At 41.2% G+C, this 23,145-nt stretch overlaps 1 protein-coding gene across 2 annotated transcripts in view; it reads left to right on the top strand.

Moving 5' to 3' along the window:
• LOC126162976 (phospholipase B1, membrane-associated-like) overlaps window positions 1-23,145 on the top strand; it is a 368,462-nt gene that overhangs the window by 179,041 nt on the left and 166,276 nt on the right. For both annotated transcript variants that reach the window (XM_049919827.1, XM_049919836.1), the window contains exon 7: window positions 11,703-11,871. In XM_049919827.1, coding sequence (XP_049775784.1) covers window positions 11,703-11,871 — 169 coding nt within the window. The remainder of the gene's footprint in view (window positions 1-11,702; window positions 11,872-23,145) is intronic.

Below are 23,145 nucleotides of genomic sequence, written 5' to 3'. Positions count from 1 at the left end.
TTTTCCACTCCTTTCGGCAGCTGAAATTTTGTAGATGGTGTCCCAATGGTTTGATTCGAAAAGGCCAAACGGACGTGCAGCCACATGTGTCAATACAGTGTCGTGACACACTGTCGTCACCGGATCTAGTTTCGAAAATTTCCACCCCAGGCTGAACTGACAGCATTTTCAATGAAACACGCGAGGAATGATGTCAGTTCGTGGACGAGTTAAACAGCTTACATGAGAACATTCAATTTGCAAAAATGGTTCAAATGGCTCTGAGCACTATGGGACTTAACATCTGAGGTCATCAGTCCCTTAGAGCTACTTAAACCTAACGAACCTAAAGACATAACACACATCCATGCCCGAGGCAAGATTCGAACCTGCGACCGTTGCGGTTCGCGCGGTTCCAGACTGAAGCGCCTAGAACCGCTTGACCACAACGACCGGCTTTTAATTTTCAGCTCAACACAATGAGGAGGGGGGAGGGGGGGGTCGAGGAGGGCACGTTCACGTTACCATGTCTCGACCTTAAGATTACCTCTATGATACTAAAACCGAATTCGATATTTACAGAATGCAACTAAACTGATATAGTGATTCATAGTTCCTCCAACCACCCTATCGAGTACAAAATGCCAGCCTTCGGGTTGTTTACGTATTCCTCCATAGTGCCCCGTTGTCAAGGGAAGCGTTTGATAGTGTTTCGAATCATACACTACACAGCCTATAAAAATGGCTTTGACAGTGGGTTCGTCAATGGTGTTAGATGGGGTATCTTCAGATAGACAAGAAGAAAACCCAACCACCCGGACAGTACCTTTATGAATGTCGATAGTCGGAAGGACGCTGTTATCACGTATCATAAAATTCCGAAGAGATCGGCAAACAGTTGAGGTCTAAAAGTATTCAACCGGTTCTCTCCATTCCCAGTACCGTTGGCACGAAGTATAGGCACAGAGAACATGCCAATTGTTCCAAATATAATGCAACCGGGATGTTCTGCAATAATTGAAATCATTGCCCCATGCGGTACGTCGGAGCAACAAGTGGCAGCTTTAGCACCAAGTTTATAAAAGATCTTAGACTTTCTAGCTCAAAATCTGCCTTGAGTACCCACTTTCGTGAACAGAGGCATTATGTCACCGTTATCACTACTAACTTAAGATTTTTGCATAAAAAAGCGCTAGACTTCAAGCATCCTGAAAGTTATCGAAAATCAGGGCCATTTGTCGGTTTCCACACCAAACCCTGAATGGACAAACGAAGTTGAGACACCGTAGCATTTTGGCAAATTTCGAGTGCCTAAGTTATTTGACGTAATACTCTGTACTTTCTTTAGCTAGTTCCCTTTTGTCCCTCGTGTGCCTTTCCATTTTCCTGCCCCTCCCCCTCCTCATTTCACCTCCGCACCTCGTACTCATCCTTCTCATTATCTCAGTTTCTCCACGTCTTCCTTTCAAGTATGTTTTAAAATTTATGTAAATTTTCGTAAGTTTCATGTACTTTTAATAATTATCCAAATCCACTACGATCTAGGATCCTTTTAACTGTCAAAGTATAGAATTTTTTGAACAATACTTTTTAGATTTTTAAGTTGTTAAAGTTTTAAGATTTATTCAGTGGACAATGCCGGCAGATCTGTTTCGTTCCTGTATATAATGTTCCTCTTTTACGTCATTACACGTACTAACTAAAGCATAGCTTACGGGCATTATTAACAAAAAATATGTGAACTGCCATTGTCATATTGTTATTCCATAGATTGTTTTTGAAGAAAAAGCTTTAGTCTTTTTTTATCCCAGTATTCTTTGTTCTCATTCACTATTCGTGTATCCCAAAAAAGATCACCTATCATTCGGTCGAGACCGCGCATCCTAGCGCATGCGCGAGCATCCCTCAGGCAAACTGTTTACGTCTGTATGACACAAAACGGGACGCGGTCGCGGCCCCTGTTCGCGATTCCGTATAGATCAGAGAAGCGATAAATGAGGTTTCCAGGTTTTGCTTTTTCGTCAATAGCTCTTTTCTTGACGGGTTTGGTCCAGGTGGAACATCCCTCCATTATGTGGCAACCACTTCTTGGGTTTCCATTCTGGCCCAATATTACGTCTTAATTGTTTTCATTTATTTTGACCTTACCAGTTCATCACTAAGGTATGATTTGAATAGGACCCGTTCACTGTATTGTAACCAGACTATTTTATTCTATGACATATCACCTTTTAGCAGTGTTTTGTTCTGACGGACAACGAATGTTGGGTTCATAGTTCCGAGCTTCTCCGATGTAATGTTTTAGTTATGCGAGTGCTAACATTTTGATATTCTCATGTAAAAGTTCCTATTATTTTTCATAATTTTTTTTAAATCTAAGAATAATGTACCATGTCAGTAAATATCTTCGGGTTGTTATTTCTTCTGGCTTTATTGTTACACAGATGTTCACCTGAAGGTGTGGCTCTTAGTGCCCCGAAACCGGTAGTGATCCAGTAATAAAGGACTAAATTCAACGAAAAGCGGTTGATTACTACCCAAGTTATCTCCTGAAGCTTGTCGCAGGTACATCACGTGCGTCGCAAAAGTGTCACCACTGTTGAAAAAGATATGTCAGAATCATAGAGCACTGTTGTTGCACCTTAGCCGTCAGTTTACAGAAAAATTTTTATCACGTTATCTTAATTGTTGAATTTTTCTGGGGATGTCTCTTGTTCTTTCGTCTGCCTGTTCAAATCCTTACGCGGCTTGCTCTGATTTTTCTGCTTCCTGGTTATTGTTTCGATTGCTATCAAAAGTGATCTGCTGTTATCTTTGCTCTTCACACATTCGTGGTTATACCGAAGGGTGTTTAGCGTAAGTGGAGAAACTCCATGACACACATTCTTACTCATATGCATTATCTTCAGCAAAACTCATTCACTGTCTTGTAAGGTTGCACCATGTTCCTGGGACATTTTCATTATGGATATCAAGCATAAATATCTGCTTAACACGAAAGACCGAATTTAGGATTAATGCTGAGGAGGATAAAAGTGCGGAGGTTCGAAAAATTCTACGTGGGGCTCTCGAGTACCCGTAACTTTTGCACTGGTTGCAGTCTTTTCGCTTAAGATATCTGATTTTCGTGTGTGGAAACGACATTAGTGATAACGATTTCCTATGCTTTCTAAGTGACTAGTTTGCCAAGTCACTTCCATCATTGTACAAACGAACTTATTCTCCGTCCCCAAAAGACGTCAACTCCGATTGAGTATTAAACTATGAACTTCATTCCCTCTCTAATTTTTGTCTTATTAATGCTTTGTTTCTTCAGTTGAAATACATATTTTCGCTGAAGATTCTTAGAGAGAGTAAACATAATTCTAAAGAATCTCCGGCAAAGACACTATTCACGGCAACAGTTTATAAAAAACCGACATACAGTTGAACAGAAATGTCATGGGTGGGTCAATTCTCTGAGAATGCAGAGAACGCAGCAATTCGCCACTCCAATGAGTATGTGATTTGGTTCGATAAAATCAGAAACAAAAAATTTAGTCTGACGACGGAGCTACATATCCCACCGACCTCCATCAGCCAGTATAAGCCACTGGTGAAAGGTGGTTTATTGCATCACCCAGTTCAGGTCTCACTCTTTTTTCTGCCTAAATGCGGCTCACCTGCTACCACTCATTTCTCAACTTCGCCGTTGCGAAGAGAATCAGCTTGATTTCGCAACTTTTGTACTGTACATGGAGTTAGGTTTCGGTTAGGTCAAGAGTCTCATATTATCTAGAATTTTCTTCCCCAAAAAGTTGAGATATTTAGTAATATTTACACTGTGATTCGGGTAACCTGCGCTACTCAATTTGAATAATTCTAGGATACATTGATTCAGATATGAAACGTCCATTGACATAGCTGCTGTAGCTAAGGAAACTTGCCTTGATTTCTTGATAACCTTGAAATTTTTTCCAAAATCTTCACTTTCGTTAATTTACTGTTAATATAGTTAAGATGCAGGAGAATTGTTAATACCCCACCTGTCGTTAACAATATAAAAACTATAATACAAGCTCTTTGAGTTCTACTTCTGCTTATGTTTCAAAATCAACGCTGATATGCATTTATTCGTCGTTTCAGCTTTTAAGTAACCACAGAGGCCAGCACTAATTATTATTATTTTATACAATAAATACCTGAAACTTGACCTTGTGTATTATATTAACTAAAATTTCTTAGAGACAGACTTTTTGTCCAACGTAACAATAGCTCAGAAATTGTGACACATTTTCAATCAGTATTCAACACTGTCTCTTCAAAATGTTCCTACATCTATTTCGATCTTTTATAGGCTCTTCTTCTGCTTCACGTTTTCTCACTATCAACTGAACGGTTTGCAGCCACATCATGGTCATGGGTCGTGCTCTTTTCCATCTTTCTTCAGTTTTCTATTTCAGTATATTCTTGTTTCCTCCATTATTCTTACATGTCTGTACCACTGCTATTTTCTTCTGTTCCAGCACAACACAAATTCCTTCTTTCACTTCCATTCTCTTTAACACTTGGTTGTTCCTTACATTTAATTTTCTTGTCATTTTTTCTAATCTTCAAAGTCCTTCTCTAATATTCTGGTTATATGTTTCTGACTAATTGTCTACGTCTCTATTCCATAAAAGATTGTACACTCTAATATCGACTTGAGTAGATACTTTTCGTTCCCTTCGTCACATTCCCGCTCCATAAAATTGCGTTAAGCGCCCCAATGACCCTCTAACCGTTACTAATTAATTTAAACATTTGATTTTCCTTCATTTTTTAAACTATATTCAATCTAACTAAAATTATTGATGCTTTTGATTTTATTACCAACTATTTTCAGTTGGCTTAGGTCAGCGATACCCAAACTTTATCAGATCATTATCCCTGAGTTCAGTTAGACGTTAGCTAATGCCCTGGCCTTCTCCCCTCCCGCACCATTACCGCACTACGCGAACTTTAGAATGAAAAGACTTCTCTTTGATGAGACATAAATGATAGTTACTTTTGTTGGTATTTTATTGAACCAATAACTAATGAGTAAATGAGATGATGGGATTGCTTATTTGTTGCAACATTTTTGTTGGTTTGTTCGTTGTCAGTATCGAACAGTGCTTGAGGAGTATGCTTACCCTCCTGTTATAAGAGTATTCCAGCTCTTACCGCCACAACTATACTACTCTGTGGGAATAATATATGCATTCAAGTCCTCAGTACCTGTAAATCTACCTCCAAATAGAAGTGTTTGTTGTACCTGGAGGATAGTATACCTAGGAACACATGGTGATTCCTAGTCGGTGTTTCAATCTAGATTTTCGTTTCACATAAAGGAACGCCCCCTAGTGATGACCATAAGCAGTTTTTGGCACACTCTACACTTTTTGTTGTAGTGAGGCGTGAGATTGTTTTCCTTGCAGCGTTTGTAAATAGTACGACTTCTACATATTTAAACAATGTATAATACATCAAAGCTATCTTGAAGATATTACTAATTCCTCAGTGAAGAAAAGTCTGTATATTTTTAAAACTAGCTAAATAACGTGTGGACGGTTCAGCCAAACTTTGTCAGTTCTGTTCCATCTGGTGCCTTGAACCAGAGGGTCCCTTCACCACGGAACACATGTTGTTTGCTAACAAATGACTGTACCGAAAATGGAAATATGTTTAATTGCCAACAAGTTCTATTTCGAAACGGTTTCAGGTTGTAACTGTTTTTTGATAATACTACTTATTAATTTAATTTGACTTACTGATTATGGGCATGCAACAGAGTAGTAATTTAACACATACTTAATTAAGTAGAGTACTGACAAGATTTTCTTGGTTCCAACACTTTTAAATTTAAGCAGAGTATTTGTTCCTAGTTACATGACCATATTGTACCCTGGATCAGTTTTCACGTGTGAAAAAACATTAATGTTCTGCAGGAATTTTTGTAGTTTCAAAAAAAACCGCAGCACACACAGTGAGTGCTTTCATTTCCAAATGGAATAAGAAAATATATTAAACTTTTATTACCGTGCTGGTTAGAGGCTGAAGTCTGAAACGAGTGCCATATTTCAACACTTTCCCCTACTCAAAAGTGTAACACGTTGGTATAGTAGAAACTGCGCTCAATTGAGACGGTAACTAGATCAATGACTTATCTATCAGCGATACTTTCATGAAGAAATGAAACTGAAACCCACGGCCTACATTCTTTCAGATTTTCGGTCTACTAATGTATGAGAGTTAAATTTTCGATAACTTTGTCGTTAAACAATGGTGTTTCTTACTCGCAAAACACCTCTCAGGAAATTTATACTTCAAGCTGTTACACGTTTTGGCAGCATAGAAGCAGTGTTGTGGTATGGTGCAGCAATTAACCTGTAATAACGCATTAGGTTGCGATCAGTTTCTGCACGAATATTCTCAACTTCTTTTAAATCTCTTGGGCCTTGTCTTTCCGATGGGTCATGTCTAAAATTCTCTATATCTGTTTTATGGATATTGCTCACGTCATAAATCTTTGTTGTTAACCTCGAAGAATAGTCTCCTAACATTTATACATAACGATTTTTAAGTAAACTACACCAGCATACTGGTGGCAACAATTTACTAAAAATCAACTGCACTCTTTCATTGATCAATCTTTTCTCAGGCAACCCAAAACTGAAACTCAGATCTCTCCATTCAGTTGTGGAAGCGATGTACGTAAGTTTTCACAAATGATAAATGCATTCAAATGATTAACAGAACGAATGCCTTCATTTTGAAACATGTTTTATGAAGATTCGTCTTCAGAACGGTTGACACAGTCATTTCGCTACTTACGTTTCTTTTGTTCTGAAATAACGCTGACATCTACAAGAAAGCAAGAAAGTGTTTGATGTAAAGAATCTGTGAGTGTTCTTGGAGTCGTATTCCGTCCTTGCAGCTAAAAGAAAGCCTGCTTGTTTTTTGTCATGCGTATTTAGCTTCTATTTATTTGGGAAGCGTCTTCAGTGCTCTGTAATACATGTTTGTTTTCTATATATAACAAGTGAGTTATTATTACAGATATGATACAGTTCTTCTGTAAAAAAAATAAAAAATAAAACGCGCACATACATAAAAAACAGATATCAAAAAACAGACAAACTGATATAGAGTGGACAGCGAAAGAGAAGTGTACAACTGAAATGTGATCGAAAAACGCCGAAAATCCGACATCCTAGTTTACGCAGACGAACATGATAAATCTCTCATATAAATTAATAAGATAACAAATTGTAAGTAGAAACACAGTAACTTCCTGGCAGATTAAAACTGTGTGCCCGACCGAGACTCGAACTCGGGACCTTTGCCTTTCGCGGGCAAGTGCTCTACCATCTGAGCTACCGAAGCACGACTCACGGCCGGTCCTCACAGCTTTACTTCTGCCAGTATCTCGTCTCCTACATTCCAAACTTTACAGAAGCTCTCCTGCGAAACTTGCAGAACTAGCACTCCTGAAAGAAAGGATACTGTGGAGACATGGCTTAGCCACAGCCTAGGGGATGTTTCCAGAATGAGATTTTCGCTCTGCAGCGGACTGTGCGCTGACATGAAACTTCATGTCAGCGCACACTCCGCTGCAGAGTGAAAATCTCATTCTAGAAACATAGTAATTTAACCTCGCGAAACTTGCCCTGAAAAAAGTTCCTCCCTAACAGCAAGAGGATGAAGAAAACTGTAATGCATTAACACATCTACAATTATTATGTAACGCAATTATTGTATACATCAAACAAACATATATTACAAGCCACTGAAGATGCTCCACAAATAAAAAGACTCGAAGCGCATATGGGACAAAACATCCATTTACTCGAAACGACGGAGCACATCTCCAAGAATACAGAAGCGATTAAGGAAAACGACGTAACACACTAAAAATACGTGTGTGTGTGCGTGTGTGTGTGTGTAGGGATATGGTGTTCTGTATTCAACTGCCAAGATAAATGCTATAACCTACGGCAATAAATAAACACTTTTACCGTTACAATATTTTACTGGCCATCAAACATTAATGCAAATCGCAGGACCCACGTATACAGGAAGAACTGCAAAAGTCCGCAAAAAACAAGCGAAGTTGCAGAAATTCAACGTCTCTGAAGGTATGCAATCACTGACACTTAATAAGAACGTAAACAAGTTCATCGTGTTCCACATAGCATAGGCCACGGTAGCAGAGATGTCGAGAGCACTGGTTTTCAGGTATGTCATCGGCAGTGGAACACTGCTGACAAAAGCCTACAGCATTACAGGAGAGCGAGACGAAGAATTTGGCAAAGTGCAGCAAAACTACTCTGGCTGACAAGTGAAGCACTCAGGAGACATGTTAAAATCCCAATGAATCTCCGTGCACGTACACACTATCGGCGGATACGCAAATGGTTAGAGTTACAACCGTCTGTGGCAGGTAGACCGGTTACCATACTGCATTACTGTTGTTATTAGAACTGGTAGTGGACATAGTGGGACGTGAGCAGCGTTAGATTTTGAGTGATCACTGTGAAGAACACAGAGATGTTTCGTGCCCGTTAACAACACGTTTGAGAATTCGAAAGAGGCGTCATTGTGGGTCTCATATGGCTGGCTGGTCGAATCGTGCAATATCGAGATATGTGGTGCATTCAGACTGCATGCGCACGTGAAGGTAGGCATACTCCTCGTCAAGATTCCAATCAACAGTTTTACCAGCCCAAGGGAGGATCGCAGTGACGTACACCACTTCTCATCTGCACCTGGCATTCTATGGCAAGTAACGGACTCCCTGCAACATTCTGAGCCATCCCGCACCATTGGTCATAAACCAGCAGCAGCCAGACTAGGGAATTAAGTCCCATCCGTAGACTGTGTTCGATGCGGTGCAGTGACATGGAAGCATAGGTTGCTGGTGAAAGGCGTCACATTGTTTTCGGGAATAAACCGTGGTTCTGCACTGGTCTGGCAGACCATAATTGGCTAGAATCTGGAGAGACGTCATATTCTTCCAGTCGTTTGGAGAAGCACACCGGTGTTACTCCTGGAGGCATGGTGTAGCAGCCATCGGGTTATGACTTCAGGTCACACATGGGAGTGACTGAGGGAATGCAAATGGCACAAAGGTTCGTCAAGGACATCCTGCAACGTCATGTCGTACCTCTCATGATACAGTATCGTCGAGCCATGTATTAACAGGACATTGCTCGGCCTGATAATGAACATCCCTGACTGATGTGGAGGCAATCCCACAGGATTCGCACCTCTGTCGCTGATGTTACATGTGTGTGATCAGCTCGACGTCAACTCCGTCTCTGTGGCAATATCCAGGATATCAAGGACCAGCTCCAAAGTTATGAGCCATACTGCCTCAGAAGAGGATAGAGGAGATTTATGACACCCTTCCCAACTGAATCAGTGCAGGTACCTAGGCCAGAGGAGGTGGAGTGTCATACATACAGGTGGGCTCATATTACCAAGTTGTTTTTAAATTTGACTGGATTCTTTTAATAACTGAAATAACCTCATATACCTTGTCAAAACGTGATGTCACCTTTCATTTCCTTCACTCCTTCTGGCTGCTTCGCACTTCTTATCTGTCAGTGTGTATCGTGATAGTATGAAGTCTTTCACGATCAGATGATATTGATGCTGGTATAGGGGTATAAGGTCGTGGTCCACGAAACACTTCTCTTCGTAATGTGTCTTCCAGAACGGCGCTGATCTTCAGAAGCGTTGCTCCAGCATCGAGGTTTGCTGACTCAAGACCAAACGAAACAGCAACGCATCTGAAGATATCCAGCACAGTTCTGGACGAAATGTTAGGAGCAGAAGAGTTTTGTGGACCACGACCTTATGCCTCGATCTGTTTACTAGCAGCCGTGTGTACTGTATTCAGCGGCAGTGGAGGCGAGAAGATGGTGGCCTTACCATAGCTGACGATGATTCGTTCGAGAAGGCTGCCTGAAAGGAACTGTTTTCCGCCTGCTCTGCGGTCGGTTACATCGCCGTCTCCTTGCTCCTCAGGCGCCGTACGTGCGTGGCCACCGGGCACATTGTCTAATTATCACCGTTTGTGGCGGCGCCGCTAAACATACTATAGCCATGGTGTGGAAGTCTATCGGTAGTAAATATATAAGGAAAACTGACGAATAAAGATAAAAGTCTTAATTATTACATATACTTGAAAAGGCATGCTGACGCAGAAATACACTACTGGCCATTAAAATTGCTACACCAAGAAGAAATGCAGATGATAAACGGGTATTCATTGGACAAATATATTACACTAGAACTGACATGTGATTAAAATTTCACGCAATTTGGGTGAATAGATCCTGAGAAATCAGTACCCAGAACAACCACCTCTGGTCGTAATAACGGTCTTGATACGCCTGGGCATTGACTCAAACAGAGCTTGGATGGCGAGTGCAGGTACGGCTGCCCATGCAGCTTCAACACGATACCACAGTTCATCAAGAGTAGTGACTGGCGTATTGTGACGAGCCAGTTGCTCGACCACCTTTGCCCTGACGTTTTCAGTTGGTGAGAGATCTGGAGAATGTGCTGGCCAGGGCAGCAGTCGAACATGTTCTGTATCCAGAAAGGCCCGTACAGGACTTGCAACATGTGGTCGTGGAATATCCTGCTGAAATGTATGGTTTCGCAGGGATCGAATGAAGAGTAGAGCCACGGGTCGTAACACATCTGAAATGTAACGTCCACTGTTCGAAGTACCGTCAATGCGAATAAGAGGTGACCGAGATGTGTAACCAATGGCCCCCTATACCGTCACGCCGGGTGATACGCCAGTATGGCGATGACGAATTCACGCTTCCAATGTGCATTCACAGCCATGTCGCCAAACACAGATGCGACCATAATGATGCTGCAAACAGAACCTGGATTCATCCAAAAAAAATGACGATTTGCCATTCGTGCACCCACGTTCGTCGTTGAGTACACCATCGCAGGCGCTCCTGTCTGTGAGGCAGCGTCAAGGGTTATCGCAGCCACGGTCTCCGAGCTGATAGTCCCTGCTGCTGCAAACGTCGTCGAACTGCTCGTGCAGATGGTTGTTGTCTTGCAAACGTCCCCATCTGTTGACTCAGGGATCGAGACGTGGCTGCACGATCCGTTACAGCCATGCGGATAAGATGATACGAGGGCGTTGGGATCCTGCACGGCGTTCCGTATTACCCTCCTGAACCCACCGATTCCATATTCTGTTGACAGTCATTGGACCTCGACCAACGCGAGCAGCAATGTCACAATACGATAAACCGGAATCGCGATAGGCTACAATCGGACCTTTATCGAAGTCAGAAACGTGATAGTACGCATTTCTCCTCCTTACACGAGGCATGACAACAATGTTTCACCAGGCAACGCCGGTCAACTGCTGTTTGTGTATGAGAAATCGGTTGGAAACTTTCCTCATGTCAGCACGTAGTAGGTGTCGCCACCGGCGCCAACCTTGTGTGAATGCTCTGAAAAGCTGATCATTTGCATATCACAGCATCTTCTTCCTGTCGGTTAAATTCCGCGTCTGTAGCACGTCATTTTCGTAGTGTAGCAATTTTAATGGCCAGTAGTGTATTTATTTACATCCATAGTCTGTAAAACGTACCATGAATCATGAATTTCATTATTGCGCTTGGTTAAGCTGCAGTTCTGAAACGTTTTGTATTCCATTCTCTGTTCCGCCTTGCCCGCAGGTGGCGAGCGGCAGGTACGACACGCGTGACGACTTCACGGTGGTGCTGCAGCCCTTCTTCAAGGCGTTCAACACGCCCGCGGATCCGGTGCAGCGGAGGAAGGAGGCCATCGACATCTCCTTCCTGACGCACGACTGCTTCCACTTCAGCCAGAAGGGGCACGCGCTCGGTAGGTGCTTCCGCGACTCAGGTGTCAGCGCGTCCAGTCAGCCAAGGAAACACAAGCGTCGCTTTATGCACGTGCCTCGTAACTGGCACCTCTTCATTTGCACTGATCACTTCATTTTAGACTGCGTATAGCCTCCGCAAATTGCAATACACAAATGTGTGATTCAGCATTAGACATCTTACAGAATCTCTCAAGTGATTAGCCGGCCAGAGTGGCCGAGCGGTTCTAGGCGCTACAGTTTGGAACCGCGCGACCGCTACGGTCGCAGCTTCGAATCCTGCTTCGGGCATGGGTGTGTGTGATGTCCTTAGGTTAGTAAGGTTTAAGTAGTTCTAAGTTGTAGGGGACTGATGACCACAGCAGTTAAGTCCCATAGTGCTCAGAGCCATTTGAACCATTTTCTCAAGTGATTACACAGTTTGAACATCATTCAATCTCGATACACTCCATTGTTAGAACTGCGTTTTCATTTCTGGAACTTCTCTTTCAAGCTGTGATCAAACGGCTAACACATGTATACACCAAGTTTACTGGGGGTGCGCAACTTGCGTAAACAAGAATCTAGATTCGAGTCCCGATACACCACACAGTTTTACCTTCTAAGACATACTCGTTTCAACATTCAACCGCTTTCAGAAGGAACAGTAGCTCGATGACTGAACTTAATGGAATGTATGCCGTCAGTTGAGAATGTAAAAAGTTTCATCAAGTCAACTAATTAAGAAATGAAACCAACACTCTAAAAGACTGGTGTCTGTCCGTCAGATATCTTAGTCGCTGTCAGAACAGGTACATCAAACAGAAAGTTCTAAACAGCCTTCGACGAAATTAGACGTAAAGGGTAGACGTACACGCAGAGGAAAGAACGGATAGATTCAAATGGCTCTGAGCACTATGGGACTTAGCATCTGAGGTCATCAGTCCCCTAGACTTAGAACTACTTAAACCTAACTAACCTAAGGACATCACACACATCCATGCCCGAGGCAGGATTCGAACCTGCGACCGTAGCGCTCGCTCGATTCCAGAGTGTAGGGCCTAGAACCGCTCGGCCACTCCGGCAGAGTAGATAGATGGAAAGGGGAAGAAACTACATGATGAGGTGACAGAAGAAAATATTGGAGTCGATATGGAAGCTCGCATAAATGATGCAATTCGTAGTCAGAGTTTCACAGATATGGTAACGCTTTACTCAAATAAGTTTGAGGAATGGATAACATTCCTTCCGAATTTCTAAAAATGGTATGGGGAGTGGCACCCATACAACTATTCAAGCTGGTTTATAGAATTTATGTGACTGGAGATGTAATACCAAACTTTCGGAAAAATGTAATCCACACAATCCTGAAGATTTCAAGGATAGATAACATCTCCATCTACATATACATCATACTACGCAAGCCAACTAATGGTGTGTGACGGAAGGTACTTGTGTTTGAATGTTGTGCAGGTGTGGTTAAATTTAACGGAGCTAAACTTGTAACTGTTGTTATTTATAGATTCCCAGACTCCGATTTCACAACATTTTTGCTAAAGCTAGAGGAGGTTCTTAATTCACTTTATAGGAAATACAAAAAGTTAGTTATATGTGGTGACTTCAATATTAATTGTATTAGTGATTGTGCAAGGAAGAGGATGCTGGTAGACCTCTTTAATTCATATAATCTAATGCAAACCGTATTCTTTCCAACGAGAGTGCAAGGGAACAGTAGAACGATCATAGACAACAATTTTGTTCATTCCTCATTACTAGAAGGGCATTCTGTTAGCAAAAAGGTGAATGGCCTTTCAGATCATGATGCGCAAATTTTAACTGTAAAAGATTTTTATGCTGCAACACGTGTTAAATATAGTCATCAGCTGTTCAGGAAAGCTGATCCAGTTGCTGTAGAGACCTTTGTAAACCTTATAAAGGAACAAGAGTGGCAAGATGTTTATAGCGCTGATACAGTAGACGATAAATATAATGCTTTTCTCAAGACTTTTCTCATGCTCTTTGAAAGTTGCTTTCCGTTAGAACGTTTAAAACAGGGTACTAGCACAAACAGGCAGCCTGGGTGGCTGACTAGAGGGGTAAGAATATCTTGTAGAACAAAGTGGCAATTATATCAAAACGTTAGAAACAGTCAAAATCTAAATGCAGCAGCCCATTACAAACAGTATTGTAAGGTGCTTAAAAATATTATTAGGAAGGCAAAAAGTATGTGGTATGCAGATAGAATAGCTAAGTCTCAGGATAAAATTAAAACCATATGGTCAGTCGTAACGGAAGTTGAGTGTCTGCAGAGACAGGTCGAGGATATACGTAGAATCAGTGCGCAGTGGGAATGTCCGTGTTACTGATAAGTCGCATATATGTACAGTATTTAATAATCACTTTCTGAATATAGCAGGTGAACTAAATAGAAACCTAGTCCCAACAGGGAATTATATAGCGCTCTTAGAAAAAAGTGTTCTGAGACTATTACCTGAAATGCTCCTCCATGATACTGACAAGAGGGAGATTGAGTTAATAATTAAATCACTAAAGACCAAGAACTCTCATGGATATGACGGGGTATCTAGCAGAATACTGAAGTATTGTGCTATGTATGTTAGCCCAGTTCTCAGCCATATCTGTAACTTTTCCTTTAGGAGTGTTCGGTTTCCTGACCGATTACAGTACTCGGTAGTGAAGCCACTTTATAAAAAGGGAGACATTGACAATGTTGACAATTTTAGACTTATTTCTATGCCATCGGTGTTTGCTAAAGTTATCGAGAAGGTTGTATATATAAGGTTACTGGAGCGTTTAAATTCACATAATTTGCTGTCAAATGTTCAGTTTGGTTTTAGAAATGGTTTAACAACTGAAAATGCTATATTCTCTTTTCTTTGTGAGGTTTTGGACGGATTAAATAAAAGGTTGCGAACGCTAGGTGTTTTCTTTGATTTAACGAAGGCTTTTGACTGTGTTGACCACAAAATATTACTGCAGAAGTTGGACCATTATGGAGTAAGGGGAGTAGCTTACAATTGGTTCGCCTCTTACTTTAAGAACAGAAATCAGAAGGAAATTCTCCGCAATATTGAGAGTGGTAGTGATGTTCAGTCCCAATGGGGCACTGTTAAGTGGGGCGTTCCCCAAGGGTCGGTGCTGGGGCCACTGATGTTTCTTATTTGTATAAATGATATGCCTTCTAGTATTACAGGTGATTCAAAAATATTTCTGTTTGCTGATGACACCAGCTTGATAGTGAAGGATCTTGTGTGTAATATTGAAACAGTAACAAATAATGTAGTTCATGAAATAAGTTCGTGGCTTGTGGAAAATAATTTGATGCTAAATCACAGTAAGACTCAGTTTTTACAGTTTCTAAATCACAATTCAACAAGAACCGATATTTTGATCAGACAGAATGGGCATATTATAAGCGAGACGGAACAGATCAAATTCCTAGTCGTTCGGATAGATAGTAAGCTGTTGTGGAAAGCCCATGTCCAGGATCTTGTTCAGAAGCTAAATGCTGCTTTATTTACCATTAGAACAGTATCTGAAATAAGTGACACTTCAACACGAATAGTAGTCTACTTCGCATATTTTCATACGCTTATGTCGTATGGTATTATTTTTGGGGTAATTCTTCTGATTCAAAAAGGGTATTTTTGGCTCAAAAACGGGCTGTTCGAGCTATATGTGGTGTAAGTTCGAGAACCTCTTGTCGACCCCTATTCAAAAATCTGGGAATTCTGACATTGCCCTCACAGTATATACTTTCTTTACTGTCGTTTGTTGTTAGCAATATTAGCCTACTCCCAAGAGTTAGCAGCTTTCACTCAGTTAATACTAAGCAGAAATCAAATCTTCATGTGGAATACACTTCCTTGACTCTTGTGCAGAAAGGAGTGCAGTATTTGCATCCATTTTGAATAAGCTACCACAAGAACTCAAAAATCTTAGCAGTAGCCCAAACTCTTTTTAGTCTAAACTGAAGAGTTTCCTCATGGCTCACTCCTTCTATTCTGTCGAGGAGCTCCTGGAAGAGCTAAAAAATTAAGCAAATTCCAGTGTTACATTGTTGATTGTCTTCATTTAAACTTACGACTTGTCACTGGAATATGTTTTTTTTTTTTTATATTTCATTTTATCTGTTTCTAATATCGTGTTATAATTTCATGTATTGACTCGTTCCATGACCATGGAGACTTCTCCTTAATTTGGTCCTACGAAACAATAAATAAATAAATAATATAAATAAATAAACCACTAACTGAGCCCTCCAACCCTATTCCACTCGCGAATAGCGCGCGGGAAGAAAGATTGTCGGTAAGCCTTTGTATTGGCTCTATTTTCTCGAATTTTCTGCTCATGGTCATTCCGTGAGAGGTATGTGGGGGAAGTAACATGCTGTCCGACTCTTTCCGGAAAGTGCTCTTCCGTAATTGCAGTAGTAAATATCTCCGTGATCCACAACGCCTCTCTTGTAACGTCTGCCAATGGAGTTTGTTAGCCATCTCCGTAACACTCTCGCGCCGACTAAGCGATCCCGTGACGAAACGTGCCTCTTCTATCAGTCCTACCTGGTAAAGAATCCAGATAGATGAGCAGTGCTCAAGAATCGGTCGAACAAGCACCTTATAAGCCGTTTCTATCGTGGATGAGTTACATCTCGTGAAGATTCTTCCTATGAATCTGAGTCTGGCATCTGCTTTTCGCACTATTTGTTTTATATGGTCGCTCTGAATGATGTAATAGCTATCGCTCAATCAGTCAGCTTAACAGGTAATACATCCAAGTTCCGACAGTCAGAATGTACAGAGAAACGGACAAGAAAATTGAAGATCTCTTGGGTGACGATCAGACAGCCTTTAGAAAAGATAAATGTACAAGAGAGGCAGTTCTGACGTTGTGCTTCATTATGGTATGAGGTCTTAAGAAAAATCGTGACACGTTCGTAGAGTTCGAGGATCTAGAAAAAAGCGTTTGACAGTGTAACATGGTGCAAGATGTTCGTAGTTCTGAGGAAAATATGTGTAAGCTGTAGGGAAGTACAGGTCATATAAAATATGTACAAAAACCGAGAGGGATCGCTATGAATGGAAGACCAAGAACGAAGTGCTCGAATTAAAAATGGTGTAACGCCACTACTGTTGAAACTGTACATCGCAGAAGTAATGGTGGCAATAAACAAAAGTTTCAGGAGTGGGACTAAAATTCAAGGTGAAAGAATATCAATGGTAAGATTCCTTAATGACATTGATAATCCCAGTGAAAGTAAAGATGTTGAATGGAGTGAACAGTCTGATGATTACAGAATATAGTTTCAGAATAAACCATAGAAAGGCGAAAGTAATGAGAAGCAGCTTAAATGAGATAAGCGAAAAACTTAATATCAGAAATGGAGATCAAAAGTAGATAAAGTGAAAATTGCACATGGCGGACGAAGTAAGAAGAAGATAAAAAACAGACTAGCAAAAGTGAAGAGGGCATTCCTGGCCAAAAGAAGTCCAGCATTATCAAAAATCGGCCTCAATTTTAAGAAGAAATTATCAGAAAATATGTTCGGAATACAGCACTGATTAGACGTAAACCACGGACTGTGAAAAAAGGAGGAAAAGAAAAGAATCGAAGCGTCTGAGATGTGGTATTACAGAAGGACGTTGAAACTTATGTGGGCTGGGGGGGGGGGGGGAGGGTTCCCCGCAGAATCGGCAAAAACGAGCATAAGGGGAAATCTGACAAGAAGAAGAAACAGAATAATACTGCTTTAAGACGACAGGGAATAAGTTCTCTGGTTCTAGAGGGAGTTGTAAAGAGTCAAAACTGTAGCAGAAGGCCGGCCGGTGTGGCCGAGCTGTTCTAGGCGCTTCAGTCTGGAACCGCGCGACCGCTACGGTCGCAGGTTCGAATCCTGCCTCGGGCATGGATGTGTGTGACGTCCTTAGGGGACTGTTAACCAAAGAAGTTAAGTCCCATAGTGCTCAGAGCCATTTGAACCATCTGCAGCAGAAGACAGAGTTTGGAACGTGTGCACAATTAATAGAGTATATTACGAGAAATCTGGACTTCGGTCGCCTACGGGCACTGAAATAAATCAGTGGTGAATGTCGAAACGATGTGCCAGATTGGCACTCTAACTCGGATGCTCTGCTTCTCTAGAACGATTGCCTTAACTGCCTCAGCCATTCCCACATGCTTCCCGTCAGCTCCCGAATTCTCAGCCTGTCACGCGCAAGTAGCGCCCACCCCCCCACCCCTCCCTCCAACTACTAGCCATAGCTCGTAGCATTCGCTAAGTCTCGAGACATCCCAGAGTCGTCATCGTTCATATATACATATTGATATGTAGTGTCTGTTTTGTCGGACATGTTCGATATGCATCAATATTCATATATGTGCGAGGATGCATCTAGATACTATCAGTATAAGTAATTGAGTGCTTTCTGAGAAACTTCTACTCTGAGATAAAGAGGCTGGCACAGGGTGCTGTCTCAGCTTTGCCGCAAGCCTTGCCCGAAGAAACTCTAAAGATGCCTCAAAAAGCCGAAACACGCAAATAAAGATTCTCGTGTTACTCGCAACCAAGACAGTTCCTCTTACTGAAAATTTATCATTAAGATTGATTCACCATAGCAGCAGTGGGAGATATACACTGACTACTTCCATGTTAACACTTTCCATTTTGTACACCTACGCATAGAGGTGACTGTTCGAGTGTCTTTCGAGTGTTGACACAGTGTAGATTCACGGTCTGTTATGGTCTCCTAAATCTGGACCAGCTGTTTACGGTGCGAGGCGGTCCCAGACGGGTATATTTAAGATGGAATTTGCCTCACAACCAAGGGAAATCTCCCGACAACCTTGAGCAGAAACCAGAAAAAATATGATATCGTGATGGGATCGAAAAGGATTATTGTAAACGGTTTTTTAATTCCTTTCCGTGCTGCAGATTATTCTAGAGTAGTCCACATACGTTTTTCGTTCAGTATTCTACCGGTAATCATCTGTGTTACTCTGACACTGGCAGTAAAGTTTAGCAGTAAAGCACTGTACCGTAAGATATTAATTAACATTTGTACCTGCTTAAAAAAATCGCCCACAAGATGTACTTTTGCGAATATCTGGATAATTCCATTTACTTTTCTCCAATGAATAATTTGGCGTAATGAATTCATTACCAGAAATAATAAGAATTGCATGAACGAAAATAAAGTTCACATAGTACCATATTAATTTTTTTATTCAGGGAGGTCGAAATTAATTTTATAATTTAAGTTTACATCAATCTACTAAATGCACTGATACTGCAACGCACATTTCAGTCGTTCTCGACCGTCTAAATAAGCTTCTTTCTAACCTACAGTATGGTTTTTCCAGCTTAGGCTAAACCCCCAAGAACTTAGAATTTACCACTTTTTTCTGTCGGTATACTACATGTGCTGCAGGAGATGTACTTTTTGACAAAGTACGTATTTTATTAACTTTTGAACTAGTCTGTCCGTTTAAAGTCACTTAATCGCTTTCGGAAAACATTTACTGTATTTTTCTGTTGACTTTTCTTTGCTCGGCTTGGTAGTATATCCTTAAAAAGAACAAAGTCTATCTATGTAAAAAAATTAATTGACCAGTGACACAGCATGATCTGATGACAGAACTCTATGGAATGTTCAATGTAATTTTTTCTTCTGCAGATAATGTAGTGTACTTCTGTGAGTTACATGAACAGCCTAATGTAACATAAAGCAACCTGTTACTTAAACAAAAACTTGACTAGGCGTGTAGTGAACCATTTACACGATAAAAACTTAAACTCTCTAATAGTATGTCGCAGATGAAACAACTGACTTCAATTAATTTCAAAAGGTTCCATCTGGTGATCTTTTAACCTTTTAAAACTGTTTTGTGTGGTCAGTGGATATAGTAATATCTGTCCAGTATAATACATACTGTGACTGACAAAGTATTTCATTATTGTGCATGTCAGTAACCGTTCTTGAACACTACGTCAGCTTGTTACAGTCCTGCAAAAAGTCATCAGGAGAAAAATTTAGAAAAGAAATACCCCTACACACAGTTCTGTACAACACGTAGAGTCACACCAACAATTGATATAGCACATGAGCGAGCGTCGGGAAGTAGAGTAGATTGCTGCAGGTTTTTGAGTGTACTTAAACTGGAAAATACATTTCACTGAGCTTCTCGAACAATTAGGTTCAGCTACTTTTGCAACTCGCTCACTTCCTAATCTTGGAAACAAACGTATCAACCTCCGGACATGTGTAGCATAGTTCCAGGCAATAATGTCGTAGAGAATAATTTTTGGGGTAGCTCGTCACTTAGAAAGAAAGTGCTAATTGCAAAAAAGCGAATAGTATATTTTCTGGGGTAACTCGTCACTTAGAAGGAAAGTGCTAATTGCACAAAAGCGAGCAGTAAACGGTAATAATAATATGTGGTGAGCACCCACGTAAGTCATGTAGGTACCTCAACAAAGAGCTACGCACTTAAACTGCGCCGTCACAATGCATATATTCGCTAATGAAATTCGTCAAAACTAATCCGTTACAATATAAGAAGAACAGTGACGTACATACCTACCATACTAGACAGAAAAATTACGATCACTGCCCATTGTTAAAGCTGTCAGTGGCCCAGAGAGTTCAATACACAGTAACAAAAATTTTGATCATTTGTCCAATAACATTAAATGTCTGACGGCTACCGAAGCAAGTTTATCACCTAAATCTACTTCAAAATCATTTCTCCTGGGTCACTCCTTCCATGCTACTGAAGAATTTCTACTAATAAATTGGTAACCAGTAAAAAAAGTTCTTTAAGTGTAGGAATAAAATGATAATGTCTTCATTGATGTTATAATACTAATCACATACACACATCCTGTAAACTGACTCGTTCCATATAATTTCGATAAAAGAATTCTTCGATGATCGATGGAACATGTAACTAACTAAATAATGACTTGTGTGACGCCACTGTTCTTATAGAGAGGTTTAACCGTGATGCCTTTTAGCTTGCCTGAAAGAAATACTGCGGATTAATTAGTTATAGAACTGTGAATACTATAGAGCCATAAATTTGGAAGCACGTGCTATAGTCAGACAGAAATCAGTAGAGAACTTTAAATGTCTTCGAAACTGCAATTATGGACAACCATCATCTGTAGAATGGAACGGCGACACTTAAAATTTATGCCGGCCCCAAACTCGAGTGAGCGAGTTGGCGCAGTGGTTAGCACACTGGACTCGGATTCGAGAGGCCGACGGTTCAAACACGCGCCGGTCATCGTGATTTAGGTTTACCGTGATTTCCCAAAATCCCGTCAGATAAACGCCGGGATGGTTCCTTTGAAAAGGTACGGTCGATTTCCTTCCCACCCTTCCCTCGTCCGATGGGACCGATGCCCTCACTGTTTGGTCCCTCCCAGAAATCAACCAACCAACCGGGATTCGAATACGGATTTTCCGCTTATCACGAGCGGTCGCCTGTCAGTGCTCGACTTACAGCTAGACCCACACATCGATATGTTGCTAATCATACATCTACAGCCTGTATTCGTACATCCATTATGTACACTACTGACCATTGAAATTGTTACACCATGAAGAAACGCAGTGATAAACGGGTATTCATTGGACAAATATATTGTAAAACGCAGTGATAAACGGGTATTCATTGGACAAAAACTAGAACTGACATGTGACTACATGTTCACGCAATTTGGGTGCATAGATCCTCAGAAATCGGTACCCAGAACAACCACCTCTGGCCGTAATAACGGCCTTGATACGCCTGGGCATTGAGTCAAACAGAGCTTGGATGTCGTGTATAGCTACAGCTGCCCATGCAGCTTCAACACGATACCACAGTTCATGAAGAGTAGTGACTGGCGTATTCTGACGAGCCAGTTGCTCGTAGAGATGGGGGATCCGCTCTTGAATTAATTCATAGAGTTCAATCTTTCAAAGGAGTGAACAATCAGTGATTCAGAAAAAAAGAACGGTAGCTCCAAACGTTTCCCACGGCAGAGAGAGAGAGAGAGAGAGAGAGAGAGACGGAGCATATCAGCAGCGCCTCTGCTGGTCAGAGCACAGTGCACGCCACACAACACAGCCAGCGCCAGCCTCTGCCCTGCTTCTACCTTGGCTGCCTGCATTGTGCAGTGCCCCATTGGATTTTGTGTTTCACATATGCCGTGCCGTCTCTGTGCGTCGTCTGCCGCTTGCAGTGTCTGGCACAGCTTAACTTCGCATCGCACTCTGTCGGCGATCGTTTCAGTCGCACGTCCTGCCCTCTGGGCAGTTGATGCGAGCAACAGGACAGAGAGCCACCTAGCGGATAACATAGGAACTACTTGCAACAACCTGCTCGCAAGGGAACGGACGATTTGTCTCGGAGCAGGTGAGTTCACCGCTCCCCCCGCCCTCGGAACTCGCCCGCTCAACGCTCACCCCACCGTCTCGACTCTAGCCAGAGTGTTGAGCAAAGCGACTCAGGTGTCACTTTGGTCTCTGCGGTCTCAGCTCACGCAGTAATACAGCTCGCGGCTCGACCTGCTCGACTCAGCGCCTCTGCATCGGAGTTCGTCCCTACTGGATATTGTTCTTCGTAGTAATACTGCTTTGTATATTACATTATTATGTTATGTATACATCAATTGTTTTTATTTTATTTTTATTTGTTTAAACTGATCAGATTAGGTTCCTGATGACTCCTCTTACTATAGGATTTTTATTATGGACACTCGAATTTACGCTTTAATTACGAGCGAACCGATAAACGTATCGCAAAATGTGATACACCAATATTTTCCTTGTTTTATTCTGCGTAAGGCTATATGCAGCACTTTCGTTTTACAGTCAAATTTATATTTTTTTTTCTTATTCTGGTACGGATTTTGCGATTTTAGGCGTCTTCGGAAGGAAACGTTCACTTTAATAATATATGGCTTGCGATGTATTTGTATGAGGTTAATGAAATTTTAATACATTATAGCCAAATATATTGTTAATGTAAATCTCAAGTTACAACAGTTTCCGATCACCCAGAAAACCACGATAGTGCAAAATAAATCAATAATCAAAAACTTTGTCATATCGTGGAAATTTCAATAAACAATACAAAATTCTTACTCATTATCTGTGTTACTTCAAAATAGGATCAAATAAGATCAAAATACAGGTATAGTACTGGAATAAACCAAGTTTAAAGGGCAATGTGCCTTCCATTTATTTTCTATTGTAAATGAGTGGTGAGTCATGAAAAAGAGCTAATTC

Source organism: Schistocerca cancellata, chromosome 1, assembly GCF_023864275.1.
Source record: "Schistocerca cancellata isolate TAMUIC-IGC-003103 chromosome 1, iqSchCanc2.1, whole genome shotgun sequence".
Lineage (NCBI taxonomy): Eukaryota > Metazoa > Arthropoda > Insecta > Orthoptera > Acrididae > Schistocerca > Schistocerca cancellata.
The sequence above is the reverse complement of the archived record's forward strand: the minus strand, read 5'-3'. Positions and strand labels throughout refer to the sequence as shown.